The sequence below is a fragment of the Aquarana catesbeiana genome, linkage group LG11, assembly GCF_042186555.1.
Source record: "Aquarana catesbeiana isolate 2022-GZ linkage group LG11, ASM4218655v1, whole genome shotgun sequence".
In the NCBI taxonomy this organism is placed as follows: Eukaryota; Metazoa; Chordata; class Amphibia; order Anura; family Ranidae; genus Aquarana; species Aquarana catesbeiana.
In genome coordinates, this window is record NC_133334.1 from 90,043,893 (window position 1) to 90,056,099 (window position 12,207).

The following is a 12,207-nucleotide window of genomic DNA, read 5'->3' on the forward strand; positions in this document are numbered from 1 at the left end:
GTGTACACACGATCGGAATTTCCGACAACGGATTTTGTTGTAGGAAAATTTGATAGCCTGCTCTCAAACTTTGTGTGTCGGAAAATCCGATGGAAAATGTGTGATGGAGCCTACACACGGTCGGAATTTCCGACAACAAGGTCCTATCACACATTTTCCGTCGGAAAATCCGACCGTGTGTACGGGGCATTACAGTGGAGGTCTAGTGCTAGAATTATTGCTCTCGCTCTAACGATCGCTGTGTGTATCTGGCTCTGATACTAGCCAGTGCCTCACCAGCCACTGACCTCACCGCACGTCCCTGGTAAATCCTTGTCTTCAAATATTCTAGACATTCGATCTCTTGTAGGAAAATATAGTGCCCTAAGCAAACCTCTGCTGCCCATAACAATGAATCAGTTTGCCTCATTCTTACTCTTGAAGCATCAGATAAGAATGTTACTGAGTGAGATTGGCAACACAAACGGATCTGTTTCAGATACTTTTATTCATGTTCATGAGACTGACCACCGAATTACCCAATCTATGCAACCATGAGCTAAATACACCAGACATAATAGGCATATTTGGCAAAAGAATTGTCTGTGTTGTCCACATCATTAAGCCAACTCTTCTTTATTTACATGTCTAGCCTAGGAGTTATAGCTATTTCCTACACACCTCCATTGCCCCAAATATCAGTGAACTCATTTTCTGAAAAATTATTTATTTAGCACACATCGTGCAAATTTTTGTGTGATATGTCACACTTTTGGAATGTTTGCATATTTGGTGCACTACCATTTTTCCATTCCACCCTTCAACTTGAAGAATTATTTTGATAATTCCATAAAACAGTGTTCAGTAAGCCAAATAGAGGGTTCACCATCAATAGTTTATTAGGCCCACAGTCTTCAGAAGCTGTGTTTAATCTATGCATGGTTTACATACCCGCAGCTAGTCTCCAGCAGGCTGTCTCCGACCTGCAGAGAGGCCATCCCAAAATCTGCTATTCGGATGTTATTCTTCTCATCTAGAAGTAGGTTCTCAGGTTTTAGATCTCTGTGACTGGTGAGCAAGGAAACATGTACAGAAAGTGTATGAGTAACCAAAAACAAATAAAGCCGGTAGGAAACGATACAGATTAATAGAAGTCAGACATTGTATACACTACAAATTAAGGGCCTGTGTAGATGGGTTTAATATGCATAGATGCCAGCTGTCCCAGATTTCCCAGCACAGTTCCACATCTATGTGCTTTGTCCCCATGATGCTGTGTCTGGGACTATGATCTTAAATGTGTCTCAAGCTAATGTTAAACTTTTGCCACTGACGCAAGGCCAAAGTCTGTCAACACATGCCCTATTTACCATATAGAAAGGTAATCTTCAGGCCTTTGCACCACGAGTTGATGCAGCATGCATTGAGGCACAGCATCCCAATGCACAAATTTAGTGGCAGACAATGCACCCATGCTGTAGTGAACAAAAATACATGTTCTGTGTGTAAGGCTAAAATACAAAAAGGGGTCATTTCAGTTTTTTGGGTAGTTGAGGTGCAGTGGCATCCCATGTGAATTTCACTCCAGTTTTAACATCTGAAATTCAGAAATGAGAGTAGGTAGAGGCAGATCTCTTGCTGTATACTTAGTGAGGCCACTTTTACACAGGAGGCAAAGGATTGGCAAAAAACAAGTGCTTATTTATCTCACCTTAAAGTGGTAATAAAGCCTTACATATACCCAGTGAAGTGTCTGTCCTCAGATGATACACAGAGATACAACAAATCATCATACATAAATTGTACCTGCATATCTACAGCCATCTTTCCCCTACATCCATTCAAAGTGCAGAATTTAAATAGGATCTCTCAGCTCCGAAAAACTGGGGGTGGAGAGCTGAAGGTACATCAGTGAGGAGAGCTCTGAGAGCTGATTGGAGGGAAGGGACACACCCCCTTCACACAGAGCTGAGCCTGTCAATCAGCTGGAGATCTCCCCCCTGTCACCATTTTTCTCTTGGTGTCAGGAAAACTTGAAAGAAATGACTCATGCTTATAGCAGAGGAACAGAGCAGCTGATAAAAATAACACTCCGTGCTCTGAATTGAAACAAGTACACACTATAAAGGGATATGCTTTGTTCATATTGCATGCCTGAGGTTTACAACCCATGGCAGTCAGAGGGGGTGGTACAAGTGCTGCAGCACTTTGCTTTGCAGCCACAGCAAGTTTAATTTGGCTTGTGGAGTTTGACAGATGGCACTGTCTGTCAAACGTGCCCATTGAGGTCAATGAGACAACGCTGCAACAATTTTTCAGTACAGTATTTCAATACAAAATCTCCCTTGGGAACAAAAAAATAAACGGGGATCACTTTTTTAGTGGGTGGTAGAGACTGCTCATGTGAAAGGGACCTTAGACATCTGCTTCAGTATGACTAGTAAAGAGACATAACTCAGTCTGTCATTTATTTTATTGCTCACCAGATAGAGTGACTGTGGCAAAAATCAAGTGCTGATATGATCTGCCGGAAGAATTTTCGTGCTTCCTTTGGGGTAAGACGCCCTTTCTTTACCAGGTAGTCAAACAGTTCTCCTCCAGAAACATGCTCCAAGACCAAGTACCTATGTAAAAGACGAGAAGACTCTAAAGCTCACCACATACTTCACAATGTGACTATACAATTGCTTTCAGATTGACCATCAACTATGTAATACTAGGGTCTATCTAATTAGATGCAAATTGATTGGATTGGTTATGCAGATCCTCATATAATGTAGTTTTGGTAGGAGGTTGTACAAAGGCTCTAAAATATTTAAAAGTATTAGAGCAGAGCCAGATTAGAAAATTATACAATGGCGTATTCCTCATAATAGAATAAAACTAGAGTATATTTGCACTGTCACTCAGCATTATCTTCAAGAAATTAGGAATTGAGCTTTAAGGTGGATAAGCGGGATAAAACTGTCATACAACATGAATGTGTTTAGCCCATCTGTGTTATAATCTCTCCTCATTTGAGGTGTGAATATTTTTCTGGAAAACTTAGAGGAGAGGTGTTGGCATCATATTGTATCAGACAGGCTAGTAAGCACTGATCTTATGGATGAATGCATAGATTGTATTAATATATGGTCAGTTAACGTGTTGAAAACTGTATACTCTAGATGGATTACACCAGCAAGGAAATAATGTAGAAATTCATGTATACTGAACTCCAGGCAAACAGCTAAATATACTGTTTACATTTACATATGTAATGTGTTTTATCTACCAGAGTATTTGTAATTCTGCCAAGCTACTTTGTGAATTATACACCCCTGCCAGACAGCACAGCCAGGAGGGTGACACTGTGTTCTCTGCTTACACTTTACAGTGGTCTCCCCTCGCCACTTGCAGTGTGCTGAATAGATAATGAAGAAGTAGAGGAACAAGAATAAGTTATCAGTGGTACATTCTCTGTTCTCTACCCTGTTAGCATAGACCCAGATTGGCAACTAGTGCTGATTCACCCTCTCCCAGTCTGAGGGTGTGCTTTGTGAGGCAAAGAAAAGGCTGATATAAAAAAAAAATGTAGGTACTTATCAGGGGTGTAACTACAGGGGTTGCAGGGGTCGCAATTGCAACCCAGCCTCATGCTACCAGGGGCCTCCCTGTACACCTGGGTAGGAGGGGTGCCGGGAGCGGCATATAGAGTAACCAAACCCCTCCATTTTCTCTCTGCAGACACTGTAGTAAACTGTGTTTACTATGCTTCAGTTTGTGAATGAACAGAAAGCTCTGTACAGAGCTATTCCTGTCCATTCATTCTGTGCAGCTTATGGTTCAAAGATGGAGATGAAGGGTTGTGTCCTCAATCTCCTTTCTCTGTCTCAAAAGTGAGAATATCAGAGATTTGTTTCGACCCCTGATATCTCACCAAAGCCCCCTAATGGTGCTCCTAAATTTTTTTTATAAAAATACAATTGTTAAAAAAAAGGAAAAAATAACAGAAATAAAAAACTACTGACATCAGTGTGCGGAACTATCGGGGTTGCAAAGGTCGCACTTGGGACTGGGACCTGACGTTCCGCAACCGGGCCTCAGAGGGAAGGACCTCAGCCGGAGGTTAGGGGGGCCCTTCATCCTTTCTTGCACTGGGGCCCTGAAGGTTCTAGTTACGCCTCTGGTACTTAACTGAAATACAGCTGCCTATGGTACCTGTTTATCTTTAACAAACAAACTTTAAAAGTGACCATACACAACATGATTTTAAACATTGTCGACCGATTTACTGTCCGGGAGAAAAGTATTTTCCGAAGATCGAAAATTTTGATCAATACGCCATACCCCTCATGATCATATTAATCTACCTACTTTCCTATGATAGGATTTTCCATCCAGACCAATCAGAACAATTTCAATAAAATTGGTTGGCTCTTCTCAAAATATATTAATGATACAGTATCTTTTCGATAATTTTTATAGATTCATATAGTTCAATTCTGTGAAGAATCATTTGATCACATCGTTATGTGTATGGACATCATTAAGCAGGAAGTCATTACATATAATATAATATTTTATTGACTTACAGGTACTTCTTGTTCTCGTAAACATCATGTAACTTTAGTACATGCGGATGTTCAATAAGTTTAAGAATTGCGATCTCACGCTCTACCTGCAATAAAGAAAAAAATTGTTAGAATAATAAAAAAAAAAAAACATGTTAATGTCATTGGTTTTATCTATCTATCTACAGTCAGGTCCATAAATATTGGGACATCGACACGATTCTAATCTTTTTGGCTCTATACACCACCACAATGGATTTGAAAAGAAACGAACAAAATGTGCTTTAACTGCAGACTTTCAGCTTTAATTTGAGGGTATTTACATCCAAATCAGGTGAACGGTGTAGGAATTACAACAGTTTGTATATGTGCCTCCAACTTTTTAAGGGACCAAAAGTAATGGGACAGATTAACATTCATCCATCAAACTTTCACTTTTTAATACTTGGTTGCAAATCCTCTGCAGTCAATTACAGCCTGAAGTCTGGAACGCATAGACATCACCAGACGCTGGGTTTCATCCCTGGTGATGCTCTGCCAGGCCTCTACTGCAACCGTCTTCAGTTCCTGCTTGTTCTTGGGGCATTTTCCCTTCAGTTTTGTCTTCAGCAAGTGAAATGCATGCTCAGTCGGATTCAGGTCAGGTGATTGACTTGGCCATTGCATAACATTCCACTTCTTTCCCTTAAAAAACTCTTTCGTTGCTTTCCCAGTATGCTTCGGGTCATTGTCCATCTGCACTGTGAAGCGCCGTCCAATGAGTTCTGAAGCATTTTGCTGAATATGAGCAGATAATATTGCCCGAAACACTTCAGAATTCAACCTTTTATCTGCTCCTTGTAAATGGGATAATGAGGGAATAACACACACCTGGCCATGGAACAGCTGAGCAGCCAATTGTCCCATTACTTTTGGTCCCTTAAAAAGTAGGAGACACATATACAAACTGTTGTAATTCCTACACTGTTCACCTGATTTGGATGTAAATATCCTCAAATTAAAGCTGAAAGTCTGCAGTTAAAGCACATCTTGTTCGTTTCATTTCACATCCATTGTGGTGGTGTATAGAGCCAAAAAGATTAGAATTGTGTCTATGTCCCAATATTTATGGACCTGACTGTATCTATCTATCTATTTATCTATCTAGTTACATAGTAGGTGAGGTTGAAAAAAAGACACAAGTCCATCAAGTCCAACCTATGTGTGTGATTATATGTCAGTATTACATTGTATATCCCTGTATGTTGTGGTCGTTCAGGTGCTTATCTAATAGTTTTTTGAAACTATCAATGCTCCCCACTGAGAACACCGCCTGTGTGAACACCCTTGCCGCTCTTACAGTAAAGAACCCTCTACATAGTTTGAGGTTAAACCTTTTTTCTTCTAATTTTAATGAGTGGCCACGTGTCTTGTTAAACTCTCCTCCCCTCTCAAGTGTCTCTTCTCCAGAGAGAATAAGTTTAGTGCTCGCAACCTTTCTTCATAACTAATATCCTGCAGACCCTTTATTAGCTTTGTTGCCCTTCTTTGTACTCGCTCCCTTTCCAGTACATCCTTCCTGAGGACTGGTGCCCAGAACTGGACAGCATACTCCAGGTGCAGCCGGACCAGAGTCTTGTAGAGCGGGAGAATTTTATCTCTGGAGTTGATCCCCTTTTTAATGCATGCCAATATTCTGTTTGCTTTGTTAGCAGCAGCTTGGCATGGCATACACACACACACACACAATGTTACAAAAAGTATTGGGAGGCCTGCCTTTATATGCACATGAACTTTAATGGCATCAAAGTCTTAGTCCGCAAGGTTCAATATTGAGTTGGCCCACCCTTTGCAGCTATAACAGCTTCAACTCTTCTGGGAAGGCTGTCCACAAGGTTTAGGGGTGTGTCCAGTGGTGGCTAATGATGTTTTAGGATGGGGGGGTGCCAGACTCCGCCCTTACTTTTTGACCCCTCCCATTTCTCATAAGCCTCACCCCTTATAGAATCCACCCACTCCGTCCCCTGTATTCCCCTTGCTTCCACCCATAGTGTCAGGAGTATACAGGTCAGCATCACAGGACAGAGTATACAGGTCAGCATCACAGGACAGAGTATACAGCTCAGCATCACAGGACAGAGTATACAGCTCAGCATCACAGATCAGGGTATATAGCTCAGCCTCACAGATCAGGGTATATAGCCCTGCATTACAGATAGGGTATATAGCTTAGCCTCACAAATCAGGGTATATAGCCTAGCAGTACAGATAGGGTATATAGCCCAGCATTACAGTTGGGGGTACACAGCTCAGCAGGGGCTCACGGCACTGACCGCAGCCCCCCAGCGTGGGTTTGCGGCACTCTTAAGTTACCCCCTCCCCGCGGGAGGTCCAGGACTTTCCACGCTGTGTTTCCTCTTTCGCCAAAGCACTAGGAATCCAATAGGATCCCCTGATGCTTTGGCCAATCCGGAAACAGGTTTCATGACCTGCCTCCTGATTGGCGGGGAGGAACTTTAGTGTGAAAATAGCGAAAATTAATTCGCTATGGTCACACAATTGGGTGGGATCGGGGCACAGAATGTGCGCCCCGAGCCCACCCTTTTTTGAAGCCTATTAGAGCCTCTGGCTCTAATCAGGTGCTTAAAAAAAAACACACCCGCCCACCCCCACCATAGGAATCCATGCACCCGGTGTCCTGAAAGGGGCTGGGCGCATGGATGGGGGGGCGGCGCCCATGCGCCCTCAATGCACGGTCCGCCACTGAGTGTGTCTATGCGAATGTTTGACCATTCTTCTAGAAGCACATTTGTGAGGTCAGGCACTAATGTAGATCCTTTTATCACTGATCCTTCTGTCACTGATCCCATCCCTTTGTCACTGATCCTATCCCTCTGCCACCTTTGTCACTGATCCCTCTGTCACTGATCCCATCCCTTTGTCACTGATCCTATCCCTCTGCCACCGATCACATCCCTCCACCACCATCCCTCTGCCACTGATCCCATCACTTCCGCTGCCTCTAAGTGATCCTATCCCACTCCCATCAGGCAATGGTGATTGGGGGGGTAGGGATGACATCAGTGGTGGGGATAGGGATGACATCAGTGGCAGTGGACTGATGTTATCCCTATAGCCACCACCTCCACTGATGTCATCCCTATCCACCACCACCACCGCTGCTACTGATCCCATCCCCCCTACCACCATCAGTGGACTGATTTTATCCCCCTCACCAATACCTCTGTCACTGATCCCATCCCCCCAACCACTGCTGCCACTGATCCATGGGGGGGGTCTTTATGGTTTCTTGCACTGGGGCCCTGAAGGTTCTAGTTACGCCTTTGGATGAGCGAGTTTGGAGTGGCGGAACTTGACTGGCCTGCACAGAGTCTTGACCTCAACCCAATGGAACATCTTTGGGATGAATTGGGACTGTGAGCTAGGCCTTCTTGTCTATATCAGTGCCTGACCTCACAAATGCGCTTCTGGAAGAATGGTCAAACATTCCCATAGACACACTCCTAAACCTTGTGGACAGTCTTTCCAGAAGAGTTGAAGCTGTTATAGCTGCAAAGGGTGGGCCAACTCAGTATTGAACCCTATGAACTAAGACTGGGATGCCATTAAAGTTCATGTGCGTGTAAAGGTGGGCTTCCCAATACTTTTGGTAATTTAGTGTGTATGTATGTATATGTGTATATATATATATATATATATATATATATATATATATATATATATATAATGCCATGTTTGCTTAGACTCCTCCTCAGGTCAGTTGTAGATATAGGTACACTGCAAGGCTTTTAGCAGATTTCATATCACATTCTTACCCGCTTCTGCTCTGCACAAAACTGTAGGCCATTCTAGTAAATTCCTCAAACTCAAGAGCAAAGTGTGAGAATCTGGCTATTATAAGTTAAATTATCTAGCTCAGTGTGGTAATAAGATAAAACTGCTTTGAAAGCAGCTGATCACATATACAGGACATTCCATTTTTTGGGACGTTCGGGACATGCAAATATTGTCTGTTTGTGTCATGATCTTCTATCAAAAAAAAACAAGTGCGTTCCAAGAACATATTGTTTAGGATACAATGACCAAATTGGAAATGGTAGTAAAGACCTTACGTTTTGTAAAATGCATTGCAGCCAGATTCAGCAATACTTTTACAGTGTTATTAGGCACGACTGCAGCCTTTTTTTCAGAAGACTCTGTGCTCTGTAACCTTCTTGCTGTGCTGGAACCATGGAATACACATTGCACAGGCATGGTCCTCTGTTGTCACTATTAGGAAGCTACTCCAGAGCAATCATGTGCATGTGATGCTGGAGAGAGTGCATATAGACAGGAAGCTGCTGAAAGAGGTTGCAGGAGATCAGCAGCACTGATGCAAAAAAGAGGTGAAAATAGTATATTATAAAAAATATGGAAATTGATTCAGATTCATAGGGCTTTAGCAAAATAAATGTGATGAGCTAATGGTATTAATGGTTTATGGGCGCATTCATTTAATTAAGGGTCAGAGTTTGGCCCCATGTGAGGCCATAGGTCTGGTAATGGCTTCAATATCTGCAATCTCTACACCATGGCCTATGTAACAGCACACACCCAGAGTGCCTTGTTTATATCACAGTTACTGTCTTTTGTCAGATTCTAGAACATTACAAGTCCATACCAGGGTCACATTGGCTCATCATTGCTTTAATAATCTCATGTAACATTCCTTTGCAATGCATTGTAAGAACACAAGCCCCAGAAACCCCAACCTGATTAGCATCATTATCAGGCTGGCCTCGGGAGGGGACTGCGCCAAGGAGCGAATGATTACTTCCTAATCTTTAATTATCCACTTTCTAATGTACAGACACATCAAAGGGAAGGAGGTGGGAGTTGGGAGAGGGAGTAGCTGAAGCAAAAAGAGCTGAAAAGAATGAAACTCAAAGCAATGGGACCAATATGCCAAACAGTGAAGAGAGATAAATGAAGTATAAGAATAAAAATATATAGGTGGAAGCATGCTGGCTTAAGCAAACTACTGGCATTTATGATCTGGGAGCCAATTAATGCACGATTTAGATGTCAAACCATCCTTCTTTTGAACAATCATGCACATTCACATTGCTTGTGTCTATGAAAACTGTTAATCTGGCCATACATGGAGCGAATTTTGCCCGGGCCCTGATGAACCAGCTGAAATTCGCTCAGTAGGTGGCCCTGTCGGCTACCTCCTGCCCAACATTCCTCAACTGAAAAATCAATAGAGCCGAGGGGAAAATTGTCAACTGAACAGCAGCTGCATCTAATCAAATGCGGTCACTGTTAGGGTATATGGACAGCTGGCAGGGCCAGTTGACAAAATACAATAGCCTCAATGGGAGATTCGTCCATCTGCACAAAGTAGCATGGATATAGGAATCTGTTTAGATTCTATACGTGTATCCTTTTTAAAGCTTTAGACATCCCTAGCACTTGCCTCCCCTTGGGGAAAACAAAAGTGATCAGCCAATTGAATCTCCACCAAAAAACTCAACAGGGGATATCTGTTGTGATACGATAGGTCCAACAGACCTACAAACATTCCCTTATCAGATTGGTAACAACCTTTTTTTTGATATCTGTAAGACCCTTAAAGTGGATTTCTGGGCTTAACCTTAACTACTCTTAAAACCATCCCCTACCCCCTCCGAATACATATGCCTACTAACCTGTGTAAGAAAGACTTGTATACTTACCTATTTTCAGCCCGTTCCTGGCATGTGATCCCACTCCCCTGTGCCAGCCAATGCAGGGTAGAGGAGGGAGCACTGACAACAGATGGGCCATTGAAGCCTATGGGTGATGTCACCACTTCAGGCTTTACAAGCCATTGTCAGAGAGCTCTCTCCTCTCCCCTGCAGCGCCGCTGGCTGACACAGGGAAGATTACATTACTGGACTGGACTGAAAATAGGTAAGTATACAGATCTTTCTTACACAGGTTAGTAAGCATAGGAGTTAGGAAGGGGTAGGGGGCGGTTTTAAGAGTAGTTAGGTTTGATCCCAGAATTCTATTTAAGGGGTTAGACACATTTGTCTGTTCTCCTGCAGTAAAATACATTTCAGAAATACCATTATTTCCTATGTGGCTGGATCACATCTATGTATTGCAACCTAGTGGGCTTTTAAAGGGAAATAAGGGCCTATTCACATCTATGTGTGCGTGTACATTACCATGCGCACTGCAGTACATAGATAGGTGTGAATGGGTCCTAAAACCATAGACGTGTTTCGCAATTTTTTAAGAAAGTTCAATAAATATTTATTTCATAAAAATATATGTAGTTGGACAAGCAATAGTAATTTACATTTAGTGTACACAACTTGTATTATTTTAGGCTAACTGATCATTATTGATGCATAGCTTATAGACTGTATTTGCACCTTTTAAACTTCATATTGATAACTTTTTTTAGCAACTTGAAAAATCGTTTTTACTAATACCTCTACTACCTATCATTTGTCAGAGATCTTTTGTACCTAGAAAGTTGCAATAACTTTTTCAATTCCTTGAAAATTCATCAAAAATCAGTAAAATCAAAAGTTAACCTATTTATATCTTGATTCCTTTGTATGAGAAATAAGTTAACATCAAAGATCACTGTCAATCCTACCACACAGTACTCAAAATCTCCATTTAAAGTACAACTAAAAGCCCCAGTATAACAATCTAAACAAGTTTAAAATCCAGATACTATATGATAAACAAGACTCATAACAAAAACGAAAAACTTCCTTTACCTCCCCTGACTGGGCCAAGTCCTCTTACATTTGTGTCCCACATGCTCCCCTCTTAGACACTGCAGCTCACAGTGGGAGGGATTAAACAGAGGCAGTGCTACCTATCCACAAAGCAGAAGGAAGGACTAGGTGTGGCCAGCAGCTGATTGACAAGCTACAGGCTTCAGAATCAGCAGTGACGATAGTGATAGCCACACCCCCCGCAACATTGTCTCATCCCACTGTAGTACAAGCAGGCACAGTCTACATGAGGGTGGCAACTTTGCTCAGAATTCAGGAGCAGTGCAGCATCATTGCCACACCATCAAAGGAAGCTGCAAAATACCAACGGGTATTTGTGTGACTTTGCAGTGGGATTAAGAGAAAACTGTAAGCGCAGCTTCACATATAAATTAAGTGCTGCAGCACATATTTTGTTATTGAAAGTCCATAGTTATACTTTGAAGCGGAACTTCACTCCCTCCTTTTTCCCTTATGTGTTATTTTTTTTTGATCCCCTTTCCTTCTCTGCTGGATTATCCACAATAATTGTACATGGCCAGCAAATTCAACGTTGATCTATGTAGTCTCATGCTCCGCTGCTGCACTCATCCTGTCTTCTTACATCATCAGGAGGTGGCTGTCTTTTGCTGGTTCTTACAACCACCCCCACAAGGACACTTTGCAGTGCATGTGCTGTAGATTGTCTCAAATCCTCCTGGGATGCATAGCATGAGTATTCCAAGAGGGTGCTGATAGCTAGAGGCTACAATATACTTGCCTAGAAATCTGGAGGTATGGGCTAGTTATATAAAGAATAGGGTTTTAAAGTGTGTGTGTGTGTGTGTTTTTATGTGTGTGTGTGTGTGTGTGTGTGTGTATGTGTGCATATGTGGCTAGATAGATAGATAGATAGATAGATAGATAGATAGATA

At 42.1% G+C, this 12,207-nt stretch overlaps 1 protein-coding gene across 5 annotated transcripts in view; it reads right to left on the minus strand.

The window, feature by feature from the left end:
* Nucleotides 1-12,207, minus strand: part of BRSK2 (BR serine/threonine kinase 2) — a 300,811-nt gene that overhangs the window by 90,604 nt on the left and 198,000 nt on the right. For all 5 annotated transcript variants that reach the window (XM_073604730.1, XM_073604729.1, XM_073604731.1 and 2 more), the window contains exons 3-5: nucleotides 4,554-4,639; nucleotides 2,463-2,603; nucleotides 931-1,047 (exon numbers count right to left, since the gene is read on the minus strand). In XM_073604730.1, coding sequence (XP_073460831.1) covers nucleotides 931-1,047; nucleotides 2,463-2,603; nucleotides 4,554-4,639 — 344 coding nt within the window. The remainder of the gene's footprint in view (nucleotides 1-930; nucleotides 1,048-2,462; nucleotides 2,604-4,553; nucleotides 4,640-12,207) is intronic.